Source organism: Dasypus novemcinctus, chromosome 15 (genome assembly GCF_030445035.2).
Source record: "Dasypus novemcinctus isolate mDasNov1 chromosome 15, mDasNov1.1.hap2, whole genome shotgun sequence".
Lineage (NCBI taxonomy): Eukaryota > Metazoa > Chordata > Mammalia > Cingulata > Dasypodidae > Dasypus > Dasypus novemcinctus.
The window spans coordinates 59,756,269-59,784,072 of record NC_080687.1 but is presented as its reverse complement, the minus strand read 5'-3'; the positions used below and the strand labels follow the sequence as shown (position 1 = coordinate 59,784,072).

Sequence of the window (27,804 nt, the reverse complement as noted above, 5' to 3'; positions counted from 1 at the left end):
ATATATACAGAAAATGGCAGAAAACTTGTATATGGAAAGAAAGTATAGAATTTAATTGTTATATTTTATACATAAAGAAAACATGTATATAATGTACTGCATATTATATAACTATATTAATTGTATTATAAATATATTAAGATGTTTTCATACACAGTAACTATAAAAATTAATAATATATAAATAAATAACAATATAAACATTTCCAAGCCCAGAAGATCTCCATATATTCCTTCCAAATAACAATTGCCCCTCAGACCCCAAGAATATCAAGTATCCTGATTAACATAATAATAATGTCTTTGCTTTCCTTTATTTTGTTATCATCTATGCATGTATCCCTGTAAAAGATAGCTTGGTTTTCCAAATTTTGAGCTTTATATTAATGTAATTGTTCTGTAGTCAGTAGTTCTCAACTGGGGATAATTTTGTCCCACAGGGGACATTTCACAATGTCCCCAGACATTTTCAGTTGCCACAACTGGAATGAGAGTGGCTACTGGCATCTAGTACATAGAGGACAGGGACGTTGCCAAACATCCTACAATATATGGGGCAGCCCTCCATAACAAAGGATTATCCACCCAGAATCGCAGTCATGCTGAGGTTGAGGAAATCCTGCTGTGGAGCATTGCATTGAAAGGATATACCACAAATTTCGTTAACTAAACCATCGCTAATGGAGTTGGGCTGTTTCCAACGTTGTTTGACTGAAACAAACAATGCCTCTATGAACATTCTGGTTCTGTATCCAGCTCACATGAGTTGTTTCTCTGAGTAGAGTGTTTTGGTCATAGGATAAGCTCATCTTCAACTTTCCTCGGTATCCCCAATTGTGGATGTTAGATTTTTACCATTGAAAAATAAGATTTAACTCTTCTACCTTTCTTCCTCTTACTCTTCAAATTTATTTATATCACAATTTCATTTAAAGCAATTTCAGCGTTTATTTTCACAAAGCAAACTTACCTATATCTGAGCAATGATTCCTTTTTCTATTCCATATAAAGATAAGTTTGGGGCGAGCAGGTTAATAATTGCTTAATTACTTTTTGTTTGTTTAATTTTCTATGTACCTGCCATTAATTTATCCTCAGATTCTTTCATAAAACTACAAAACTTCTGGAAATAGAAAAATAGAAAAACAAGTAAGCTCTCTGTTCTATTTTTTTCCTTGGAAAATTTCTCCCTCAGCCCTGCTTTTCTGTTCTTAATTGGACTGTTTAGTTTATAGACAGGTTAAAAATTTGTTTTTCTCTATCATCTTGAGGATAGTTTTTGAGTTTTTTCCTGTGTTGGATTCACCTGTTTCCTGGAATCCTTAATTTCCTTCCTTGTTTTAGTGGAGCACATTTTGTTGGAGTAGGTTTGCATTTTACTTTTCCTCAGCTTCATCTTTGAAACTCTTCCATTGTATTTTATTTTATTTTTCATAACATATTTTCAATTTTCAAGGGTACTCTCTTGATATCTGAACGTTCCTTTGTTTATTAGCATCCTGGTGTTGCTTATTGTTTCTTATTGCCCTTGTAAAATTATTATTATTATTTTTTTGAGTTCCCTGCACTATTTCTGTTCCTCAGTCTCCACACCACACATTTTATTTTTCTTTTCATTTCGGTTTCTATTTTTCACTTCAGAGGTATTTCAAATATCTGCTGGCCTTTGCCTTCTCATTCATATTTAAAAGTGCACAATAAGCAGAAATTCTATGCTAAGTGAGGAGAATGGAGCAAGACCATGACCATTTTATTGAGAATCTTCCTCACCCCAACGTTGATATCTGTAGATATTTTTTCCTTTGTTTATTTCTCCAGAGTGGAATCTTCATTTTCTTGCCTGGGACATAAAAGTTTGCTAGTCATTCTTTGGAGAGCCTCGTGGGGGTGAGGGCTGACGCTCTCACCAGCTTGCAGGGTGTCACTTACTGCGTCTGATTCCAGTAAGGGGCCTCAGAGATAATGGGCACAGCCTCTCCAGAAAATAAAACACCAGTCCTACAGCTGATGAGGGCACAGTCAACTGTTTGTGCAGGCTGGAGAGAGATCCTGGTGTTGATTTTGGAGACTTCTGTTTTGGGCTCAACTTCTAAAGTACCTGATGTCTCCAATTCCTGAGTTTGTTCTGGGTGGGAAACATGTCAACTTGCCTTCCCACAGACACTTAGTAGAGAAAGTCAAAGTCTGAATAATTTATCCCTCCATCTATCTGGTTTTCATCTTCCACACTTTTGTTAACATTTCTCATCTGCTGTGTCTCTCTTTTCATTCCTGTCCTTGTAGGAGTATACCTTCCTATTTTTTCTGAAATTTTAGTGGCATTTTGAAAGGAAGGTAAAGGGAAAAAATACATGTTTAATGTACTGTTTACCCAGAAGCCTGATCCTTCTCTAAGTCCTAAGAAGATATATCTGATATATTTTTTGTATATTTATAGAACATATGATAAAATTATCTCTATTTTCTCATCTCCAATTCAGTCATTAATACACTGTCATCAAACTCTTTCATTTTGTCTCTGCCTCTTTCTCACATACCACACAAACATACATGGAGATGCAAACTGCTAGATTAGATCTCCAGTGATTTTTTAATATAATCAATTTCAAAGGTCACGTTTCTTTCTCATTTTACTCAGATTGTGCCATTTATTTATTTATTTATTTATTTAGCCTTCCTTTTCCCTTGGCCTTCCTGACACCAGTCTCCCTAATTTTTTTTTTTTTTTTTTGAGTGCTTTTTCCATTATGCGTGCCAACCTTGCTGTCAGGATGAGATTATTCATGTGCTCAAGCAAGCTTGAATCCTGGAAGGGTCCAATGGGACTTTCCAATTTGGGTACACTTCTTTGATCTGTTGATTATTTAATATGTGTAACTTCTGAGACCGACTAATGATTGAAAATAAGTCAGTCTAGAATCATGGCTCTTCATGAGCTTGACTGCTGCATCATGTGGATGTCTGGAAATCCACATTTTAGGACTGTCACATCTCCAGGTTTTCTGGTTTTCTTCTTAAAGTCTAAATTGTATTTATTCTGCCTACTTTTATGCTTTTATGCCCACTTTTACTATAACGGATTTGATAATTCACTGTTCAAGAGAAGGTAGGTCTTTTTGTGACTCTTCAAGAGAATACTTCCTGTGCTATTTTCTCCCCTGTACTTCTCACACAGCCACTGGGATTCAGGAATCCTAGATGTGCCCCACCTGAGATGGCAGCTGGAATTCAGCAAAGGTCAGGGAGAAATAATAAAAACCTCTGAAACACTAGGGTGGAATGGAAATAATTATTTGGAAAAAGAGAAAATGCTAATTCTTGATGATTTGGTGCAGGTGAAGAAAGGGACTATGTGTTCCCAATCACAGACCCATGAGCGAGCTTTTAATAACTGTCACTAGCTGTTATTTATTTAGCAGTTATTTAATTTTGTCTTGTATTAAAGTTTGTTATCAATTATCTCTCTCTCGAGGAAACTTGCATTTTATTAATTTCATCCCACCCTGCACATAGTAAACACTCAAAAAAAGTGTGCAAAATGAAATGAGTGATCCTAAAGCTCAGTTCATCTTTTCACCTTCGAGCAATAGTATAATAGTAATTAAACAGTGAAATGCGTCAAAGGCAGGCTACCAGAGCAAAAAAGATATGAGGCACCATGTCCATCGGATAATCAACCTGGGAAAACTGAAAACAATTTAAATTTTTATTGATTTTGTTTACATAGTAAGATATCAACAGCTACCGAAGTTGCCACTTTAAGTGACCACAGAAAAACAAAATATATATAATTATTTTACATGGCTATATTACAATTTTATAAAGTTAGTTACAAAACAGCCATACTTTGTTATGAACTGGGCTTCTTTGTCTACATGTAAGTTGCCAATACCAAAAAGTCTATGAACATATTGACATATTAGCAGTGTGTGAAGGTGAAAGGCTTAAACCACTTGTACATCTTTTGAGCTTTAACATCAGTTTAACATTATTTTTTATCCATTGCTACATTAAACAATTTTAATATTAGGCAATAATGTTTTAAAGTTAAACAATAGCACCTTTTCTCATCTTGGTTTTAACTATGCCAAGAAATCATGTATGTTTCTTATCAGCCTTAATCAGTATGTTGAAATTCAGAATCAAACCATTTCAGAAAGCTACAGTCTCATTAGAAACAGTTCCATATATATGGTGTGCCATACTGAGATTTGGCATGATGATTACAGGCTGTAATTCTGGAGATGTGGAGAAGGAAAGGGTATTAGAAAGTAAATGAGGAGGAAGAACCAACACTCAGTGCTGGTAATAAAAACAAGCTAAAACTTGAGTAGGAATAAGAAGTATATTAACATACTGTGAAAATATTAATGACCCAAAGCTCATTTAAAATTCAAAGTTTGAAATGTCTTTTATGATGACAGGCATTTGAAAAAGTGATTGGGAAGAAATTCATGTACATGACCATGAGTGATTTGTAAATCAAGTCTATGTGGCACATGAGTTCATTATTGTCAATTTTTTATTGGTCACATTGTTGGGGTTTTGGTGCACTGTTTGATCGTTGTAGATACAGTTAGAAAACAACATTGCTAGCTTATTTCCAACATGTGGTCTGGGTTACTAAAGGAAAAAAAAATGAACTCTGTTATATTTTAAGACCGAGTTAAAGCTCTTGGGCCCAATTTGCTTCTAAAGTCACTCTGAGAACATTGCAGTGTATTTTGCTGGAACAGAATCAGGACCTTTTGCATTGACGTGACGGGGCAATGACGAACATCAGGCTAAGAATGGGAATCTGTCCCTGTGGGTTTCCTCCCATTCCACCTCATTTCCTCTCTCTTCCGTTTTCTCATGTACATACTTTCACACACATTTCATCGCAAGTAAACCTAAGGCACTTTTTTGGGGAGATTAGACCATTAGGCAAGAATGTACAAAGGAAGAGGTTCTTAGAGTTTCATAAAGCAGTTTTGCTTCTAAGTGACAGAAAAGCACCTTGTCAAGAATTCTTTTTCCAATGGTTATTTACAAAAATAAGAAAAATTAGTAATAGGCTTTACAGGTAGTTGTTAACAGATTGAGTGATTTTTTTAAAAAATAGTATTTTAATTATAATATACTTAAGCTAGGGACAATTTATATTAAAGTATACTGTTATACTTAAGCTAGAGCATGGGTGAGAGAGGGTGTCCCCTGCTCCTTTGCTATGAGGACACTGCTCCAGGCAATTCACATTCTGTCCATTAAGGGGTAACTGGCATTGCTCTGTTGTAAAGCTACAACACTGGGGCCTGCCCTTGGTTTACACATCTGCATGTAGTAGCTGAGTATTTACAGATGACGGAACTGAACAAATATAGCTTAAGCCACAATCATAAAAGAAGAAAACTTTAGTGATCTTTTAAAAAAATTGTCTATCATTTTCTTTGAAGAGTATGTGAACGAGAGATATCAAAGAAGTCTTTGGGATAACATTCCAAACCTTCTCTTTCTCTTTGTAACATGTGATCTCATCTGAATGTAAAGAGCTTAATGATTTTTAAAAATTTAGCCGAGATCTCACTGTCTGATATACCTTCCTAATGTCCAACAAAATATCCATGCTAAATTGCTTTCACATTTTGTATCCTATAATAATTTGAACTATGGTGTGACACTACTAATTAAAAACTCTTTTAAAAATTTTAATTGAATCATTTATAATTAGTTTAATAATTTTGTTTTACAGTTGATACTTTTTTCCCTTTGCATGAGAGTCACATCAATTTTAAAATAAACCTCTTTAGTATGCATTCTGAATGAGCTAATCTTAAATATAAGAGATGTATGAATATACTGGAAGTTATTAAGGGCTACGTTCAAGTGCCACCTGTAAAATATTAAGTGCTTTGACAATGAAGCTTTCTGAACACTCACTGTTTTCCTTCTCCTGCTGTAAACAGTTCATAAAATGCCATGTGTAATTCTGAGTGTTAAGAAATAATCACTTGTACATTTTTTTCTTTTGGGGAGAAACACAGTTTTTTGTTTTGATTTGTTATTTTTTTTTGGCAAGTGCCTCATTTTTTAATGACTTCTCTCCCAAGTAAATAAAATAAAATTAAGTGACTGCTCCTTCTTTCAAGATGAGCTGTATTTATTACTGGAGCGGAAATTGTCGTATCCGTGATCGTTGGCTTTAAACTTTAAGCATGACTGCTTTTCCTCCAAGGACTGTTTTTCTTCAAATGACTGGCAGCAGCAGCATAAGCATGACTGTACAAAACAAAATAACTCATTATACATTTATACCAGTTAAACTGTCATACCTCTTCATATTCTCTAGGGGTCTGACTTTATATGCATGTTTGGGAATTCTTGGGCCACTTTCTTTCCATGCTCCCTTATATTTTGCTTTAAAAATATAATTCCATCAACATTAAATAATAACATGAACATAAATCTGGAAAAATATAAATAATTATATAAATGGCATATGATAATTTTTTCAAACAGGAAAACACAAAGAATAAAAATAAGATATAACTGGAATTCCTCACAAGAGAAAAACACTGTTAACATTTTTATAAATATGTACTTCAAGACTTTTTTCTAGGCAAATAGAGATTAGCACACACACATATACATACGACTATATATTTGTTTGTATTTGTGGGTGTCTAATTTATTTGAATGAGATTATACTATACATACCCTTCCATAACCTGAGTTTTTTTTCACCCAGCAGGGCCATAAACATCTTTCCATGTCAATGAATTTAGTATTGCATTGTCATTTTTTCTCAGCCACATTATTGTTATTCACATGTGAAATTTCAATTTTGTTATACAATGAGATTTTTAAAGTATACAGGCATCTCAGTTTTATTCTTCCAAATTTTTTCTTGGATTTTTAAAATCTAAAACTTTGTTCATTCTGTTTGCTTTCTGAAAAACTTTATGTACATAAGAAGATGAGAGGTCCACTGCTATTTTCTGTTCTGTCAAATGAGGGGCTTATCTTGATGAAAGTTCACTTCCAGCTCTAAAATCTCTCAGTTTATAAGTGGGCAAACAATATCATAGACTGCTCTAGACATTACAAAGAAGTTAAATTCTTGGCTTTCCAATAATGAACTACTAGGGACAAATGGCTTTATCCCATATAAAGGGAGGGACTATTTTATAAGAGAAGTTGAAGGGGCGAGTGGATGGATGGCTGTTACGACACAAGCAGCTGAATGAGGAATAACTGCACATGTTCTACTTGAGCAGCACAGTTTTGCTTTACAAAGATGATGGGAAAGAGGATGTAGGAGCTTAATTAAATTTCATTTTTTCTCATAGCCAATGGAAAAAAGGACTAAATTGGTTATAATCCTAATTGTCACTGCATTGCCCCAAATCTACTGGAAACAGGAAGAAAACATATAATCCATGTTTTATTATGTGATATCTATCAATGTGTATAATTTTTGTTAACTTTTTGAGCAATTCCACGAGCATAAATGATTGGTTGAGGCAGTAGGGAGTGGCTGACTTTGATTTATAAGCAAAAATCGACTATAGTGATATATAAACAAAAGTCATGTTTAAGAAAGCATCCATGACTAATGTGAGGGACAATATATAAAACAATTTACTGGAATAGAACTCTCTGGATAGAAATGTCAATACTTCTGAAGGATTATCTTTGACACCAGGTTGAAAACAGCTTTTTACTTTCTTATACTTCCTTACCTTAAAGCAGTTTTTGAATCTTTTGCTAACAAAATAAAGAGCTATTGGATTAATGCAGGAATTCAGAGAGGCCATGTTGATGCCAATGTAGTCCAGTATCAATAGAAAGCTGCAAAACACAAACCAACGTGTCGTGAGAAACATGCTGCTCTGAGCATCGACTCATTGCAGACTTTTGTGTTTTTATGAAGGAAAATCTTTTTACTTGAATTGATCGCTGGTCTTTTGATAATGTACTCTTCCCTTCCCCCTCCCTTTCCCTTTCTCCTTCTCCAGCTCTGTTATTCCCACACACATCCCTCTCCTCAAAGCCTAATTCTCTCTTTTAAAATACAATCTCTTTTGGAAGTGCTGAGGCTGATTGAAAAGAAAGCGCTTACAGAGTGCAAAGGAGAATCAGCCCTGATGTTTTCCATCTTGCCACCACTCACCATTTTGACACCTTTGACTCTCCATTTGCCTTGTTCTCTTAAGTCTCCTTCACTCCACCCTCCAAAATAATAGGTTAAAACTGGGAATCTTAATTAGAAAATGGATGGATACTCTCTCTTTCTGCCTATGAAAGGAATCAACGGAAGCACTTCTGAATGGCATTTCATTTACAAAACTATTTCTATTTTACCTTTCTTACCTCAAAAGTTCACATCTATTGGGATCATTCTCATCATAAAGAGTGAGCTTCAAAATCCTGCTGAGGTGAAGGGGAAGCCAGCACAGGGCAAAGACAAGGACCAGGCAGAAGACTGTTTTGGCCACTTCCCGTCTCTGAAATAAAACCAGTCACACCCTGAAAAGATTTCTCAATATCAAAGAGAATATTTGATACTGTTTATAAAAAAGCAGTGGCATTTGTAAAAACTCAAGACCCTGAACCTTAAATCGAATAGTTAATGTTAATCAGAACTAAAACTACCAGAGATTTTAAGAAAATAATGGCTCTGTCTAGATCCTTTTAAATTATTTGTAATATTTCTAAATAAATAACATAAAAATAGGCATTATATATTCAAAGATACCAGAAGCAAGAAAAGGGAAACTGTATGCTCTGGCCGTGTAATAAATAACCTTAGTCTATTATCGTCATAATCGTTCTCATATTCATAATCATTGTTACAACCATGAGTCAGCAATTATTTCTATTTTCTTACCTGCTTTAAGTGATCATTTAAAGCAATTTGCATGCCACTCTTTTTTCTCAACATTTCACAGGTCATCAGGGTATAAAAAAATGCAGTGATAGCCAATGGCAAGCAGAAATAGAAACTAAATAGCCACCAATCTTTAGCTGTCTTGTAAAACTATGGGGAAGAAAGAACTTTTATGAGTAAGAAAATCTTATATAGCAAATGTTAAACTTCAAAGAAGCATATTCATCAAAGAAAAAAGTATCTTCTAAAGTAGACTCATTCTATAAATGTTATATATACTCTTTCAGGCTACATCTACTGAACAAATAATTAAATATCCATATTAAACAAACTTTTCCTAAAAAGCATTTCAGTATTCTGTGGCAAGGTGGTACAATTGTCCCCCAAATTTAAGCACCTAGGCAGAATTGGAAATGTTTGGTAATTAAATGTTTGCTGTAAATATAAACATGATATCCTTATTCATTGCACAGCATATCACATCTGAAAATGTAAAGATATCCTAGTGTTTAAGTATAGTTTTCACTTCTCAGCAAGTTTGTTTAATGGGGGAAATACAGAAATGAAAAGGACGATATTAATCATTTAACTCAATAAATATATCAATTTAACCTCTTAACAAAGAAAGATTCAACACTGCTTATGACTTATGTCTTTTATTGTTTTCATTCTAAATTTTCTTAAACTGTTATTCCAGATATATCTGTGTTGGAAAAGAATTTTATGAAACCTATGCAGTGCTTTTTTTTTTACTTTTTATTAATAAGGAAGAAGAAAACAGCAATCTCATATCCAATTTCACATTAATGTCCCTCTTTATTCTTTTGCTTACCATGATATATAAAATTAGTGCATTTTTAATTAGTCTTGAAAATAATCACTGGTGACAGTTAGACCAGCCTGCTTTGCTTTAACTTCTTCTCTTAACCCATTCTTTTGGGAAGAAAAGCCTTTTTTAGTTAGGATCTTTTACTCTTAGGATTATCCTATTTCCTGATTAAATATTCTTTAGCAAATGGCCAATATAAAAAGTTCTTTGTAATGGCAACTTTCCCTTTGGTATCACGGACAAAGCGAGAGGGCAGCCTTGCTATTTAGAATTCATCCATGTCAAGATGACTTCTACTCGAACATTTGCGAGAACAATCTACTCTCTGATGACTGAAGCATTGTCTAATGTAGAATATGCAGAAGTTACAGTCCTGCAGGAACTTTGGATCGAAGAACTATCAATTCAGAGCAATTCCCACATGTATACTTGGTTTAACTGTGTACAAAGACATGGTCTGTGTTCCTGAGTCAGAGGGGATCTTGGACAAGTGTGACCAGCTTCCTGCAGCTTGGGTCATTAGCCAGCTTTCTCCCTGCAGTCCTGAGATCCACACTCTTAATATGCCAAAGATAGTTATAAATCAGTAGCTATTCCAAGAAGGAGAGATGGGGGGAAATGTCTAAATATTTATGAGACAAGATTAGAAAAGAATTTTAAAAAGTAAAATTTACCTGCATGAAGGCTGTTTTCTGAGCAGGATGAAGCAAGCAGATTCGCAGAGAATTTCCTTTGTAGTCAAAGCTAATCATATCAAAACCTATAGCTTCCGGGACAGCCAGAACCACGGAGATTACCCAAATTAAAACAATTTCTACCGCTGTCCACTTTGGCACCCCGATTCCTTTAATTCGACTCCAAGAAGCAACAGCTCGATATCTGAAGATCAAAATGAATTGTTTTTCAAGCTGGCAGAGCCTCATTTTATTGAATTACAGTTTATTTTCTAGGTAAGAGCAATCAGCTATGTTACAGTATTCAGGAGACACCTTGCTTAAATACAAGCTCCTACCTGTCAATGCTTAGAGCACATAAACTCAGCACAGTGATTCCCACGGAGGCCTTCTGTATGAAAGGCACCAGCTTACAAATCTCAGCTCCAAAGGGCCAGTCCTCGGCCAGCAGCTGCAATGAGGAGACATAAAGCTCTGTTACGGAGGTTTGCACAAGGCGCCTTCTGAACAGCACGGCTTGGTGGAGAGTATTTAACATGCAGGGCAAGATTCTTTTCCTTACGGAATACTCATTTGAAAAGCACCAGTGTTCAATATATGGAACAAGAGAGTGCGGCGAGAATAATGGAAATGCAGCCAGTTCATGAGAATCGTTGTGCATACACAGTAGCTTCCTGGGATTGGGTGCTGAAGGTCCCCTTACAGAATTGAACCTGCAGTGCTGGTAAAGTCTTTGATACTTTCATGGAGTCTCAAATGCCCGTGTAATGGCCAGATCAAAATATAGGCTAATTAAAAATAAATGATAAATGTTCCTTACCTGAAGAGACAGGACCACTCATAGGGAGAGTTCTAGCCACATTTATATGCTTGTAGTCAACTTACACAAGTAAACATTTAACTCAGGCAAAGCAGCCTCACAGCTCCTTGAACACACCAGGCACGCTCATGCTTAAGAAGTTCTGTCCAAGATCTTTCCCCATCTTGGGAGATTCTTTTCCCAGAGATCCACTTGGCTAACTCCCTTTTCTCCCATCAGGTCTTGTTTCAATCTGATCTTCTCAACTGACCTATCCTGATGACTCCTTTAAATACAGTAACCAGCCAGGCCTCCCAGTCTCCTCACCCGGCTCTACTTTTCCTTTTATCCATAGCATTCATCATATCTTGCACACATTATAACATTTACTTATTTGTTTTTTTAGTTTTTGCTGCCTGGCTCCCCTCCAGTATAAACTCAAATATGAGCTCGATGCATGCTTAGAACATTGTCTGACATAGCAGATGCTTAATAAATACTCTAGTGCCCCAACTATATTGTCACTGGCTATCCAGTGAATAAAAAGACAGTTCTTGTTATTATATGTATATTTCTCTTTTTCTGACTTTAGACTATATTATTAAACAGTTATTTTCTTTCTTAGGACACTTGGGTGTGTCCCACACTGGTAAATGAATTACTTTAGGTAAACATCTGGATATAATGTTCATGAGGTTTTGAAAATAAAGAAAAATATTTCAAATTCATGTTTTTTGTTCTTAAAAATAACCTTCCAAATGTGAAAAGTGTTTTGAAACACAATTGAGTCTGTCTGTCCTCTCACTAGCAAAGGTTCTTGGCCAAGTTTTTCAAGCTTGTTCTACAACTAGAATGACACCAAAGGCCGAAATGTGTGTCTCATTATGAATATGAGCTAGAGATTCAACATGGGACCAATTTTATTTCTAAGCTGGACATGAAGAATTACATATGTGCGGGACACATGTTGGCAGACTTCCCAAAAATATGCTTCATGTAGGGGTCCTGGAAGCATATGGGGCCAAGCAGGTAATGGGTGGGGGGAGTCAGGTATGAGAAAGTCATTGGTGTCAGGAATACAATAGAGAGCAGAGGAATGGGTTGAACTGTATCAAAAAGGAAGAGCTGCTAACCCACATGACATATTTTTGCCACAGGGACTCCCGAAACAAAAATCTCTTGATTCTTCTCAAGAAGGCAGAAATCAGAAATTTTAAGGGAAATCTCCCAATTTATAAATGTTGACAACTAATTTACATTTAAAAAAACACTGTCAGAGAATGTTATGTTATCAAAATATATCTGTGGACCAGATTAGGTTCCGTCATGTGACTTCTGGATTAAGCAATTAATTCATATCTCTGCCTGTTCATTCATTCATTCTTTCAACAAACATTTCTTGAGAACTCACTATGACCATGTGCCGGGCACCATTCAGCGAGTAGGGTGGGTATCAACGAACATGGCAAACTCCCTACTCTTGTGGAGATTACAGGATAGTGAGGGAGGCAGACATGAAACGCATTTGGGGTATCTGCATCTTAAGAGAGGGGTGGTAGGATTTGGAGTGCTTTGTTCATAGGCTGCTCCCAGACAGTCTCTCTGAAGAAGCAACATTTAAATAGGGACTGGAGTGAATTAAGAGAGAGATCCACACAAGGAGAACTTGTTCTAGGCAGAGAGAAGAGCAGCGCAGAGGCTCAGAGGTAACAGTAAATCTTGTGAGCTGAAGGAAGAGAAGATCAACAGGCTGAAGCAGGGGACTGAGGCCTAGTGATAGGAGACAAAGCTGTGGAGAGAGGAGTTTGAATGTTATTTTGAGAGAATCCATTCCAACATTTTCAGTAGCGGAGGGAAATGATCTTATTTATGTTTTGCAAAAGATAGCTCTGACTGCTCAGTATAATCTAGAATGTAGGGGTCAAGAGAGGAAGGAGATTGTCCAGTGAGAGGCTTTGTGAGAGCCATGGGCCAGGCCTTGGTGGTTTCTCCCAGGCTGAGATAAACGGGTTACAGCAAGTATAAATGTTGAAAGTAGAGCCAGCAGCATGTGTTGAAGGATCAGATGTCAGACATTCTATTTAACCACTCTCGTTGTCCTTAGTTGTGTCAGGAAAGAAAATAAAACAAATGCACTGCACTTAAAAGAGGCCAGGTGCTATTCGAAGCACATTACACATAAGACATCTGTGAATACTCAAAGCAAGCATATGAAGTAGTGTTATTATTAGCCCCATTTTATAGATAAGAAAATGGAGGCACTTAATTAACTTTCTGTGTTGGTTTTACAATGTGTCCACAAATTCTTTGATATTCCTCCCATTAAAAGGTAGAACCTAAATTTTCTTCCCCTTGAGTGTGGATTGAACTCAACAATTTGCCTTTTTTTTTTTTTTTGTGGAGGTACAGTGATTGAAACCGGGACCTTGTGCATGCGAAACAGGCGCTCAACCTCTCAACTACAACCACTGCTCCCCTCAACAATTTGCTTTTGTTTTTTACTCCCCCTCCCCCCGCTGCTTTTTGCATGCTGTCTGCTCTCTGTGTCCATGTGCTGTGAGTTCTTCTGTGTCTGTATTTATTTTTTCTTTATTGCCCCCCCTGCAGCTTGTTTGCTGTCTCCTCTCTACCTGTTTGCTGCACACTCTTCTGCGTGTTTTTTGCTTGTCTCCCTTTTTTGCTGCATCACCTAGCTGACTGGGTGTTCTGCAGTGCTTGTGGGCTGGGCAACGCTCGGTGGCACACAGGTGGGTGGCTCTCTGCAGCATGCAGACGAGCCTGCCTTCACAAGGAGGCCCCGGGACGCGAACCCAGGGCCTCCCATATGGTAGATGGGAGCCCAACTGATTGAGCCACAGCCGCTTCCCAACAATTTGCTTTTAATGAGTAGAAAGTGGTAGAAGTGATAATGTGTGATGTCTGAGACTAGTTCATAAAAGGCATCACAGCTTCCTCCTTGCTCTTTCTTGGATCACTCATTCTTGGGAAGTCAGTGGCCATGTCATAAGGACACTCAAGCAGGTCTGTGGAGAGGACCATGTGCAAGAACTGAGACCTGCTGGCTGCAAATGGTGTTAATTTGCTAGGTGTGTGAGTGAGTGGATCCTCCGTCCCCACTCAAGCCTTCAGATGCCAGCAGTTCTCGTCAGTGTTGTAACTACAACCTAACGACAGACCCTGAGCAGAACCACCCAGCTAAGCTGCTCCTGGATTCCTGACCCACAGACACAGTGAGAGAAAATAAATGCTTATTGTTTCAAGCCACTGGGTTTTGGGGTAAATCGTTACTCATCATTTTTCAACGAATTGACTTGTCTTTGGTTGCTCACGTAGGTAAGTAATAGACCCACATTTGAACGCAGGCCATCTGCTCCAGCCCAAACTTCTAACCTCTGTGATACCTGCCAGACAGTGTTTGCAGAAACTGCTCTTACAGAAAAGAATGTTCAGGATTACATCAAATATTCTTATTTTTTAACTGATAGCCATGTGTCAAACAATGTTAAAAATTTGGATGCAGAGTAAAACGTTTTTCCAGTCGCCTAGCTATTGTATCCATATAATGTTCTAGAATTTGGAAATTTTCAAACATTGTATTCTATCTCAAATTATTTCTAAATATGCAAATACTGGTATCACATCAGTGCATCCCTGAGAAGACTCAAGAAGAATTTGTGTCCTGCTTATTGAAGGGAAACAAGTCTGGCCCATGAAAATGAGTTCTGCCCTGATCCAGGCACTGTTTTGACGTTGCTATTATTTTTGGCTAAGCCTAGAAATTGGATTATTGCCCTTGGTACCACTGGGAGGCCTGCGGCCCAACCTCTGACCCAAGCCATCACAGAACAGGGAAATATCAACTGAAAACTGTAACAGTTCTGCTCAAGTTCAACATAGAGAGAGTCAGAAACCTAATCATAACTGAGATTACAATTTTCTAATCTATCCTTCCTAAGGGAAAGGACCTGCAAAGAAGAGTGTTAACCTTTTGGTATACCACACTTCCAATTCAGAACTGAATGCTACCAGTCCTGAAAGGCCACAGAAGGTGGGGAAAAGTGCACACTCTTCCTTCCATTATTTTGTGTTGAAAAGCATGCCTTTGGCAGGCTACTCGCCATCTTCTAAAAAGTGCATCTCCTGCCTCTCTTCAATCAGAAGGTTTTCCTGGGTCCCAGAGAACCCTGATGCCCGGTGACAGGAACCACACAGACTACTGATGCTCAGCTCTGCTGTCTTAATGTCCTCCAGCAAGAAAGTCTTTGGGCAATTTAATGCATGGAGCTTATTTAAAATGCAAAGACATCAATTTAATGCAAAACAAAACCCTGGCTGGGAGAAAAAGCTGTGAGGTTTTGCAAACAACACTCTCAACTAAGATGTCATCTTTAAAATTTGCTGAGAAAATAATCTTGTAGATTTTTATGGTTTCTGGACATTGATTACATCACCATTTGCTGACAAAAATAGTGAGGTCCAATAATACAGCTTTCCTCTCTGCAGAGGAAACTGACTGACTTTATTGCAAGAGGAAGCAACTGGCACTTTAATCCAGACAATAACATATTCCTTGTTCCCAATTTTTAGGGTTTTTCCTTGGACCTTTCTCCATGAAATCAGATAACTTGAGAGCAATGTATGAAGACTGCAAAGAAATCAGATCCCCATTTTTAAAAATCAGCCTCTCTGATGAAAAGGATGCCATAGTTCAATATTGTTCCTGGGGTCCCCCACATAAATTAAATAAACATATTCAGTCCTGTTTAAGTTAAGCGTGAACATATGTGACCTAACGTTTATCAACTATGAGCCAGTTAGCACATACTCCCATTGCTGACCCTGGTTTTTACATCGTAATGGCCCAGACAACCAATGGTCTTTGCACTGGTTATGTCCTCCTGTGTTTGTGGTATCGCTTTAGCAAAATGATAGACCACATTTGTGTTGACTCCTTTTCCCTAAAGCTAATACTGCTTTTCTAGCATACTTCCTTTGTATGAGTAATCATAAATAAATAAGTAAATACTAGATTGAAAGAAGAGTAAACCATACTGGTTATAAAGTTTTGTTCTAAGGATGGCTATGATTTCATGTTGCAAGGGGTATTTGAAAAAGGAAAAAGGCAATGGAATCCAAATAAATGATAAATGATATTACATTATATAAAACTATTTTCTATTATTTGTAAATTATGCTTATATCATGCAGGTTTCATTTTTTAAAGGCTAAAGAACATGAACAGGAAATGACTATCCTTTCTTATGAGATATTGTTAAATGAGCCCTACAAAGTCTCTCCAGCTGGGGGATTTACATTTTTCCTCTGCCTTTTTAATTAAAAATCACATTCCTTAGAAATTAGCTAGAGAAAACCCTATTAATACACACCACTGTTAATGCCAAAAGGAATGAAGTCTCATAAAGTCAGGAAATACCAAAGTTAACCATCTTGCACTAACAAATATTCACTTGCCTCATTAAGCATGCACACCATTTTCTTTTCTTACTTATAAGCATATATTCTAGGCTTTAACTTTATCTGCTTATTTGTTTCAGAATAGTCCACAACATTCCCACTGCCTGGCACAGTACCTGGCCATCAGCATAACTCATTAGATGTTTGACAATGAATGAATGAATGAATGAGTTAATTTGATGATAAGGCAGAAATCTTCCATGCTAAATCTCTTTTTCGCTAGCCTTTCAGTTCTCATATCTCAATAAGTTCTAGAGAATTGAGATAACAATGCATTAACTTTTCATATTTTCTAGTCTATGAACCCGCCCCCCTCCCCCCCCACACACAGATAATCATATCTATTTGACAGAGAGAACTAGGAACTCTGGGATTTAGGCTGTGGGTCTACTATACTCTTGTAGTTCTACCCTTTCAAGCAGGCTGGAAAAGGTGAAAGACAATATTTCCACTCCCCCATCCTCTCTCCCCTACTCAAACCTGTCAAGGAAATCACTAATACAGAACCTGTTGCTTCTCACTATCTAATGGGATTCTATGAAGAGCTTTACTTACACAGAGGCCTGTAAATTTGGTGGAGATGCATGTGGCAAAAACAGGGGTGTTGTACAAGAGGGCCATTTAAATGAGCAACATACTGATGAGGACAACCACCTGTACTTGGCCGAACTGCAGTGCTGTAACTAGCGGTGAACTATAAATGTTTCTTTCAAATGATGGACATTATAGAAATGTCTTAAAAGGGGGAAATTAATGGAGTGGTCATGTTTCACAACTTTGGGAAAGGGTGTTTTCTGTTTTTATCTTAGTTTCCTGTAGCAGATAAGAGGTTTTCTGAGTTTGTACTAGCGTTGTAACAAGATAGGACACCCTCATTCAAGGATTTCCAGGTTAGAACTCCTTTTCTGTTCTATTCATACATACAGGAGCATTCAAAGTAAGCTGCTGGTCAAGTGCAAAGCAAATTATTTTCTTGACTTATGTTGTCCCTGTGCCCTCAGGGACAACTATCCATTACAAATTCCATCCTGCATTCATCAAAATGCACTGAATCACCTGAAGATCAGGCTATGTAGATTAGAAATGTGTGGGTTAGAAATCCCCCAGGGGTGCCATTTAGAAAGTCCACAGTGTGAGCAGGACCCACTAAAGTTGTGCAAGGCAGAGGAGGCCCTGCCCCTCGGAATGTGTTGCACGTGCACCAGAAAACAGAAGGCCTTCCACTGCTAGGAAAAGATTCCCAGACATGCTGAAACAGAACAAAGACTCCATGAAGATGACTTACAAGTTCTTGAAGCAAAAGCTCTAAGAGAAGCAAAGGGATAGAAAGAAAACACACACAAAATAAATATTTCTTCGTTCACCCTAAATACATTTTTCTCCCACTTTCACAATAAAATTTATTTCTAAGTCTGTGACAGGCCATTAAAGAAATGGATTGACTATTCTTCTATTAGCTGAATTTAAAAATACATCCACTGTTTGTGCTTGTAAAACTTCTATTGAGAGAAAAATATATATTGGATCTTATCAAAATATTGATAAACTTAGCTTATTATTAGATTCGCTTATCTGAGCTGGATCTTCAAAGATCACCTTGTCACCTGAAGAAACTGAACTTACAGCTCAGAACAAGGAATTTAATAAACTCAACATAACTTATTAAGTTATTTCACAGCCTACTTAAATATAAGTTGATCGGTAGGATACCTTATGGGAGATTTGTGAGCAACTGTGGAATATGAAAACCCTGTAAAATAGTTTGAATGAGGAGAAAGAAAACAATGTACAATATAAACATCCAAAGAACTGTTTTCCTCTTTCCTGGAAACTAAAATGGAGATGAAGAAAAGAGAAGCAGAAAGGTGGCAAAAAGACCTGTCTCCTTCACAAGGTAAGACATGAGTATAGATCTGAGCCTAAGGGAGCGAGAGATTTCCCTGAAAAGTAATTCACTTTGCTAATAAATTTCTGACTTAAGAATGAGCTTCCTCTATCTCCCTTTTTTACTCTCTCTCTTTTCCTCTTCTCCCCTTTCTCCACCACACTTTGACTATTTTCTTGTTCTTTTACATTTTCACCATAGGGTCTATAAGGGAAGAGAAAAAAATCTCTAAAATAAATTCAATGGGAATAAAAGAAGCCTAAAATTACAGATGCTGTCAGCTAAGGTATACCCTTACTCCACACTCAGCTAACTCCCAAACATAACCAACTTCTTCTTTACTTTGCAAAGTCCTGAAAGAGAATGTTTCACATCATTAGTTATATCGTGAATCTTATTTCAGTTCAGGCTTTATCTGTCAACACCCTTTAAAGCACTTAATCATTTATTAGCATTTGGCATGTTTCTCCAAAACTAATCAACTATAGCATATTAGCCACACAGAGGCAACCTTATATGGTTTTCTTTGTGAAATGAAGAACATGGCTCCCTGGCCTTGAGACAAGGTCTTGCTATGTCATTCTCGTTCACAGCTATGGAAATATCTTCAATCGTGAACAACTCATTTTTAAATGAGGAAAAAAAAAAAAAAAGTGAAGTCTTTGCTACATAACCCCTACCATACTGAAAATAACATCGCCTAGAAATTGTAAGAGGCCTGAATTTATGGAGTGACTGAGTGGCAGATCAAAAGCAAACAAAACAAGTATCAGAGAGTCAATCTAATGACCTTTCATAGCCCAAACCAGGCGTTTGCCACACATTTTGTCACAAGAAATCAACGCTAGTGTGTGAGGCAGTGGATTAGGAGTATGAAGTCTTGAGTTTCTGAACTCTGCTATCTACCTGTTAATTGGTTATGATCGGTATCGTCTTACAGAAGAAGGAACAATCTTTATCCTCGTCTTTTTCCTTTCAACAGGTGCCAAAATAAGAGGAGAAAAAGCCTACTGCCCTTAGGCCTTGTTTATAGCATCATTAGTCAACAAGCATTTTTCTAATATTGACTGTTAGAGGCACCATGCTGGCTGGGTGGCAAAGTGTTAGCGTCACTTGCTGATCCCAGGTCATGCAGAGCTACTAATCTTGCTCTTTACTGATGTTTTTTAAAAAACAGATATTTTAAAAGTACTTCATTGGTTCTTCTGAAAAAAAATTCTTGCTTTAAATAAATGATTCTCAAAGGTATACAGATTCCTTCTTGGGTTGAAAATACTTCCCCTATGAAAATATCTCTAAACACCACTAAAATATCACTAAACTATCCCAATTACTTGACTGGAAATGGGAGCAGGGTTATTAACTTTGGAGAAATTAGACACCCTTACCTCTACTTCCCCTATCTTTACTCCCTTTACTTACTAGAATATCTTTACTTCTTTTATTGAGATACATGCATACATTTCAGTTTACTGACTGGAAAATTATACCTTCAAAAGCTAAATTTGGTGGTGCTCCCATTAACTTTAACTTAGAACAGTTAAATTGGTTAATTATATGCAAACTTATAAGTACTAGAAGTAGTCTAAGGTAGGATAGAGAGAAAGGTGATTTTGTTCAGAAAGATAGTTTCAGTTATGTCATATGTGGAAAATTTCTGATTACTTGACAGGGTCACTTCACTCAAAACTCACTGTGAGTTCAATGAAGCAACTCCACATTTTGACATGCCAGCATTTTAATGTTATATGTACCACTCCAACTAGTTAAAAGTTAAAGATCAACAGTTTACCTGTCAGAGCTGTGAAAGCAGCCTCTGTGCCTCTAGTAGAAGCCTATAAAGTCTTAACAGCATAACCATCTAAAGAACTCCTTCTCAAACCTAATTTTAGCTCTCCACCATCTCTGGACACTGGATTACACTTAGATCCTTATCTAACTAGTTAATGTCGATATCTGTCTTAGGTTTCAAGCAGATTTGTTTTCAAATAAAGTTGCTTATGCATAAAGGAAGCTATATTTGAGAATTAAATACATGAACTCAGTTATTCATATAAATATAGTTCAAAGAAAGTTAAATTGTTAAATAAAATCCAGAAATAATTTTAAAAACTCAATTACTTGCTCAAGAATCTATAACTTCTTCCCAACCTACAGTGAAGTCTTATTAAATCATTGTTAAACCAAACCAATCAATTAAACATCAAAAAACTTCACAGTATCCACAAGTACACCCAGCTCTTTTGCTTTCTATACAGCTTTGACATCTGCGCTACTTTAATTTTGTAGTTAGACACCAGGCTCTCAGATGCAACAAGTATCTAGATTATCACGTTTGTTTTAGTCTTTAAAGGAAGGGCACAATAAGTAGCTTGTGAATAGATGAGCTTCACTCTCATATCAGAAGAATACTAGCTTTTGGTTCCAGTATGTATATGGACTATGTAGATATTAGGCATGGTGACCCATGCATTTGTTATATATGTACATATATGAATGTAGAATATATATGCATATTTATAGAAATCGGCTACATAAAATAGTGATTAAAACTATTGTTGTAAGAGTACTACTTTGGAGTACAACAGAATAATACTTATCATTAAAAGTGCACATACCCTTTGATGCAGTAATTCCAGTTGTAGAAATATAATATTCGGATGCAGTCACACATGTGTAAGGCTATATGTACAAAAATGTTATTTGTAGCCACGTTTGTAATGGCAAAAACTGAAAAAGAAACCCCAGACACACAAATTTCTGTTCTTATTCACATATGTCTACACACATATATATGTGCATGCATATATACACATACATTCTAATATTTATTATTTGCTTGCTATGTGCTATCTATCCATACATTCTGTAACATTTACTATTCATAAGTATGTATATGTATATGCTCATATACATTCACATATATATTTAAATGCCCACTTTGGATGACTGAATTTTTCATCTGGATGGCTTTATGCTACATAGGCATAACTCTAGTGTGTGCTGATGAGAAGAACAAACATAGTTTATTTTCAGCATTTTCACATGAGTATTTGAAAGGCTTCAACAAAATTTACTGAGTGTCCTAAGACACCCCGCTGGTCTTCATCTCCCTTAACAGGGGAGACCTGGTAAGTGAACTGACTCTCCCTGAAATTTTCCAGGGACCCAGTTCCTTGAGGGAGTCAAAGTAGAGCACAAATATATTTCACCAGGCTTGTCAGCCCCTCATAGCAGCGCCTCTGTGCGAAGCCTGACCAGTCGTATAGTGGTATAAAGGATCTGACTTCTAGCAAGGTGTATGGAATTTTGTGACCTGTCAGCTTTACTGAATTCTAGATTTACAAACTGATTGATATAGATTTGCATTAATGTTTATGGGTTCCTGGGTCCTTAGTATGCCAACAAATAGTTTCTATGAACTTCTGGGAGGAGGCGGGGATGACATTCATTATATTCTCAAAGAGAATTTTACCGTCTCATCAAAAAAAATAAGAAATCACTGGATTAGAGATTCGAGCCTCCCGCTTTGGATAAATTTAAATAGCACTCACAAATTCCCTTTAAATGTTATTTTCAATTACAATACCCGACTACTCTGAAATTCTAGGCGTGTTTTTTTAAATCTAATTTTCTATGGTGCCACAATTACTTAAGGGAATAAATTACTTTGAACTAGTCCTGGATTAGGCATTTTCGGAAGTAAACCTTAATAATGACATCCACTGATATTATGAATATTATACACTACAGATCATTTGAAGGGGATTTCAGTAAATAAAATCTTCTAATGACTTAATTTCCAAAAATGTTTAGCAAGTCCCTTACCCTACTGTTTGGTACCATGTCACCTAATTCCAGCAGAGCACTTGAAGGAGGTCATAACAATACCATGGTTGGAGAAGGGCGTGATATGCCTATGCAGGCTCAACGCAGTGGATGGGGAGGACCACAGGTTCCAGGCCAGATAGCCTGGGTTCAAGTCCTACTTTCATGGCTTTCTAGTGGTGTGACATAGGGTCAACTTCACCTCCCCAGTGTATAGCTTCCCCAGATCTGAAACAGAGATAATCACAATCCCCATACGGTTGTTACTCTGATTTAATGAAACAAGCCAAATACCTGGCATATAATAAATGGTAACCATTATTATTACATTATGCTCTGAGTGGTGTATATTTATACGTATACTAAAAATAAAGCAAGGGCCACAGTGTAGCTTTGGTGACGGGACCTATTTCTATGGGATGGATTTGGTTATGACCTGTACAGATAACCAGATGGTCAGATTTGTAATGACTCATTAGTTTGTTTATTCCAGAAGTAAAAAATAAAACAGTTTTAACAGACTGAATAGCTTCAGGCAAAAGGACCCAACTTCCTAAGGAAATCATAAAGGAATATGAAATGAAAGGAAAAGCTGGATGCTCCCTCAGGGAGTCAGTATTTTCCAGCTTTTGATTGTGGTAATTGACCAGAGCCAGTAAGATGATTGAAAACTTCTTCAACCCCGTCTTCCACACAGTCCTTCAGTTGCCAGCTGGTCTGGGAAGGTTTCTAAGTAGGCTGGACTTGTGGAGCTTCTGGGATTTCCCTAAACAGAACTTTCACAAAAATTCTGTGCAAACCTAGCAAAACTAGATTGTAATCTCTTTTGGGAAGGGTCTTGTTTCACTTATTTTTAAAAATTTCTTACAACACTGCTCCTCCTAACTTTCTCAATTCAGTTTTGATGAATTGAATTGAAATACACAAGCCAAATCGAAACGGTAGGGCTTGATCTGTGGGACTCCATAAAAAGCAAGGGAGTCATTTCTAGGCCTTTAGGAAGTTGTGCATTTATTCAAGGGGCTGATTTCAGCCTGTCCTCCTCCTAGCAAACCTTCAGAGTTCATCAGCACCAGCTGCCATCCCAGATATTAGAATTTGCTCAATTTATTGCTCATTTTGGGAATGTTTCCCTCTGGGACCTGGATCTTAATCATCACATCTCTAAACCTCAGAAATCTCTGGAATTCTCTTAAAATATGGCTATTGGGATTAGGATTTTCAGAAATTCAAGGACAATTTACAAGCATGGTGGTATGGTAACTGCCCCTATCACAAAGAGAGAAGCAGCCCCGAAAATCTTTTCCCATCCCTGCACCCTCCACTCACTTTAATTCCCTTGCATTGAGCCCACAGCTAGCTTCAGGCAAATCTACCAAGTACTTTCCCATTCTCTTATGCGTTGGTAGTTTTTCTGTGCACCTTTCTATTGCTGATCAAGACGGGAAAGCAGAGCTTTACATATTTGTATGGCCCATTCTTTAGCAGCTCTTTCACTTAGGCTATTTTGCATAATTCCCATAAAACCTCAGTGGGTGGGCGCTAGCAGACTTATTGTAGAGTTGAGGAAATGGAGGCCCAGAAATGTTGGGATACCTCCAGAGTTCCAAAGCAACCCAAATAACGTGGGGGTGGCCATCCTGCTCTGGCTGTTTGTGCCTGCTTCCTGATTCCTATGGTAACCACACAGTAATGTTAACTACTGAAACTGTTACATGGCCTCAAGTTGAGCGTCTTCTGTGTTGTCCAAAAAGTCATTAATGGGGTTCAGTCATAAAACTAGCTCTTTAGGGCCTGACAGATTTGGTTCTGATTTCTACCTCCATCTCTTACTCAAGACCCCTTGAGCATCCTATTAGTCATCTGTAAAATGGGGGTAATACCTGCTTGTGGATTGCTGGAAGGAATAAAGGAAATAACACATCTCGAGCCCAGGGCTTGGCCTGCTATATGTACTCAGTAAAAAGTAGCTACAGTTATTTAATGCAGGCAAACAGCATTTTTCCAACTTAGTAGTCTAAGCCTCCTTCTTCCATATCATTTGTTTCCTATTGCAGCCCTTCTTACAGGGTCTTCTAGGACAATGCTTCCCAAAGTTAGTGTGCATATGAATTCCCTGTGCATTTTAAGATGCACACTCTGATTTAGTAAGTCTGGAGGTGGACTCACAGTTCTAACAGTCTCTCAGGTGATAATGCTGCAGGTTCATGGACCACACTTTTGAGTAGAGAGGATGTAGGGAGTTAGCTGGAATCTTCTAGACCAGCGTTTCCCAAATTTTCATAAACTCCCCGAGGGCTTGTTAAAATACAGATTATAGGACTTCACCCTGGAATTTCTGATTCAATAGGTCTGGGGTGGGTCTGGGAAAATCTTCGTTCCTAAAAAGTTCCCAAGTGATCCTGATGCTGCTTTTCTGGAGATCACTCTTTGAGAACTCCTATTCTAGGCTTAGCAGTGGAGCTAAAACCAGAAGGTAATGTGGTTCCAGTGACTTACAGGAGAGGATGAGGCTTTTTTCAGTAGGCTCCCTCCTGAAAGTCTCCCATCGGTCCTCCCAGCCGGGACCCTCTCCCCTATTCACACCCTGGTATTAGCAGGCCCCTTTCTTTACCTTGTAGACATTGATGGGGATGTCGATGACAATATGCAGCAGATCTCCCAGAGCCAGACTAGCGATTAAGATATTAGGGCCATTTCGCATGCACTTGTTCTTGTAAATGATTCTCAGCAGGGTGGAGTTCCCGATGATGCCCAGCACGAACACGAAGCAGGACACCACCGTGTTGATGTATTTGAAAGTCTCTTTGATCTCGATGGAGTTTTGGCACGGGGGAGGGGAGGAGGTGCGTGACCGGGATCCAGCTGTCCTACCTCCTTTAGGCATCTGCGGAGGTGCCGACAACTGCGGCAGGCTGGCGTTGGATCCTCTCGGCCAGGTCTTAGTGGGAGTCAGCATTATCCCTCCAATTTCCAGAAGCGGCGGAGTGGCCTCAGCGGGCGGGAATCCCCTCTCCTCTCCCCACACCTCCGCAACACCGCAGGTAAGAACCAGAGCGAACAGGGCGAGTCCGCACAGGCTCGGTGGGGGCTGCATGTTGCTGCTTGCTCGAGTGGGCGTCCGGTGGCTGCCCTGCAGCTTTCTGGAGCCGGCAGGGAAAGGAAGACAGGACACTTGGATCAGTGACTCCAGCCACGCCTCTGCAAACCGCTAGCGCAGAGTGCATCCGCGCCGCTGCTCCCAGAGCGCTTAAGTAGCTCAAGTTTGCGCGCCGCAGAAACCGGCAGCCCTGGGGGCAGTTCCGCGCGCGCGAACAGCCTGTAGGAGTTGACTGTTCCTAGCAAACACCCTCTCCTGGCGTGCCGCGGAGGAATAAATCACTTGCAGTGGGACGGTGTATTTTAGAACACGCGTGCCATAAAGGGGGAAGCCTAGGGGTCCCAAGCAAAGCTCTGAGCTCTTCCTTGAGCCGGAAGGGAGACGTGCGAGGTGGGGGGAGGGTAGAGTGGGGATGATTCGCAGCACCTAGTACCCAAGTGCTGTGCCAATCTGTGCAATTCGCTCCGCAGGGGCACCCCGATACCCTGCGCCTGAACACCAGGACTCCTCTGGGCTCGAGAAAGCCGCTACTCTACTCTGCCTGTGTGCTACGGTTCCACCCGCGCTTCCAGCGGTTCCACCCGCGCTTCCAGGAGTGCGCTGGCTGACTCAGAGTGTCTCAGAAGCTCCTCCACTGGATCCGACTTGGGAGACTACCAGCTATTAACTTAGAAGCTTCTTCCCCTCCAAGTGACTTCAAAACTTCAAACGCGCGCTCTTTTTTTTTTTTTTTTTAATCCCAAGTTCACTTTAATTTGAGATACCTATTTTTAAATATAAAAAATTCCAAGCTGAAGCCCCAGGACAAGGTTCAAGCAGTGCTTTTAATGAAAACCAAGGCAGAAATATTTACCTCGCGGATGGGACACCCCAGACGCAGAGCGAAGAGCCAGAGCCGGGACCTCCTACCCTGGGGGCGCTGGGTGATTGCCAGCGGAGCTGGGACAGAAGCTGGAGGAGCAGAGCACGCCTCCCTCAGCTGCAGGCGGATCTGGCCCTGACGAAACTCTGAGAGAATGCCACAGCTCACTCGGGGTCTCTGCTGTCCCTAGACAAATACTTTTATTCATTCGTCCTCTTCCCATCAATCACAGCCAAACTCCTCCCGCGCCTTCCGACCGCGCGGCAACCTTTCCCCCTGGGCGATGCCTGGACAGCATCAGCAGGAGCTGCCCTCTGCAGAGGGCAGTCCTCGGCCAGAGACGTGTCCCAAGAGGTTGTTTATTTGTCATAGTTGTAAGTCTTCAAACGGCGAGCCTAAACTAAGGGCAAGTTGTCACGCATCCCGTGACTAACGTCGACTGTGACTTTTCTTAAATATCCCTAGGATATTTAAGACCTGGCTGGCTTGGGGGCACTGCGCTTCTCTTCCCTGTGCTTTTCTTTTTTACCCTAAAATTTCGTGTTCACATTGGCCCAACAAGGAAGAGCGTGGTCCTTCTTTCTCACGCCTTTTCGCTGCGCTGCGCGACGACTGAAGGCCTCCCTTACTTTCCCTAGCAGCTGCTAGTTTCTTTTCCTGCTAGCTCTTGGAGTGTCATCCTCAGGCCATATCAGGGATTATCATACTGTGCCTGTGAGGGCCCCATACCTCCAGGGCACATCAGAATGATCAGAAGGCTGCCATGCAAATTCAGGATATTTATTTACCAGGCAGAGCAATAAAATAAGTTTTTCATATCCATTCTTTTTTATTTTATTTTATTTTTATTTTTTTTATTGACTTTGTAATAATATTACATTAAAAATATATATGTGAGGTCCCATTCAACCCCACCCCCCCACCCCCCTCTCCCCCCCCCAACAACACTCGTTCCCATCATCATGACACATCCATTGGATTTGGTAAGTACATCTTTGGGCACCTCTGCACCTCATAGACAATGGTTCACATCATGGCCCATACTCTCCTCCATTCCATCCAGTGGGCCCTGTGAGGATTTACAATGTCCGGTGATTACCTCTGAAGCACCATCCAGGGCAGCTCCATGTCCCAAAGACGCCTCCACCTCTCATCTCTTCCTGCCTTTCCCCATACCCATCGTCCACCATGTCCACTTTTCCCAATCCAATGCCACCTCTTCTATGTGGACATTGGATTGGTTGTGTCCATTGCACCTCTATGTCAAGAGGAGGCTCAGATTCCACATGGATGCTGGATGCAATCCTCCCATTTTCAGTTGTAATCCATTCTTGAACTCCATTTTGATGGCATATAGGGAAATAATCATGACTGGCAGTTTTGCCTAATGATATATAAACCAGAAGCCAAAAACTTGGGCAGTGAGATTCCCACAGGGTATTACTCTGCTATCCCTCAGTTAACTAAATGCCTACAGGAGCTGG

General features: G+C 38.8%; 1 protein-coding gene across 2 annotated transcripts; it reads right to left on the bottom strand.

The window, feature by feature from the left end:
• Window positions 1–3,691: 3,691 nt before the first annotated feature.
• EDNRB (endothelin receptor type B) lies at window positions 3,692–26,652 on the bottom strand. 2 transcript variants are annotated; one of them, XM_004448132.5, is made up of 8 exons: window positions 26,312–26,652; window positions 24,973–25,501; window positions 10,710–10,822; window positions 10,372–10,576; window positions 8,869–9,018; window positions 8,352–8,485; window positions 7,721–7,829; window positions 3,692–6,257 (listed from the first exon to the last, which is right to left on the bottom strand). In XM_004448132.5, exons 2-8 carry the CDS (start codon window positions 25,453–25,455, stop codon window positions 6,123–6,125), a joined length of 1,329 nt encoding a protein of 442 aa, XP_004448189.1. In that variant the 5' UTR covers window positions 25,456–25,501; window positions 26,312–26,652; the 3' UTR covers window positions 3,692–6,122. The 2 variants fall into 2 exon arrangements, with proteins under 2 accessions (XP_004448189.1, XP_058132497.1); XM_058276514.2 differs by lacking the exon at window positions 26,312–26,652 and having other exon boundaries at window positions 24,973–26,094.
• Between the last annotated feature and the right edge of the window lie 1,152 nt (window positions 26,653–27,804).

Excerpts from the sequence above, each read along its gene's own strand:
- EDNRB (XM_004448132.5), bottom strand. The coding sequence starts at position 25,455 with ATGCAGCCCCCACCGAGCCTGTGCGGACTCGCCCTGTTCGCTCTGGTT. Across the intron at positions 9,019-10,371 it reads AGAAAACAGCCTTCATGCAG|TTTTACAAGACAGCTAAAGA; the intron begins GTAAATTTTACT and ends TCTTCCCCATAG. Across the intron at positions 7,830-8,351 it reads AATAGATGTGAACTTTTGAG|CTTTCTATTGATACTGGACT; the intron begins GTAAGAAAGGTA and ends TGTGTTTTGCAG.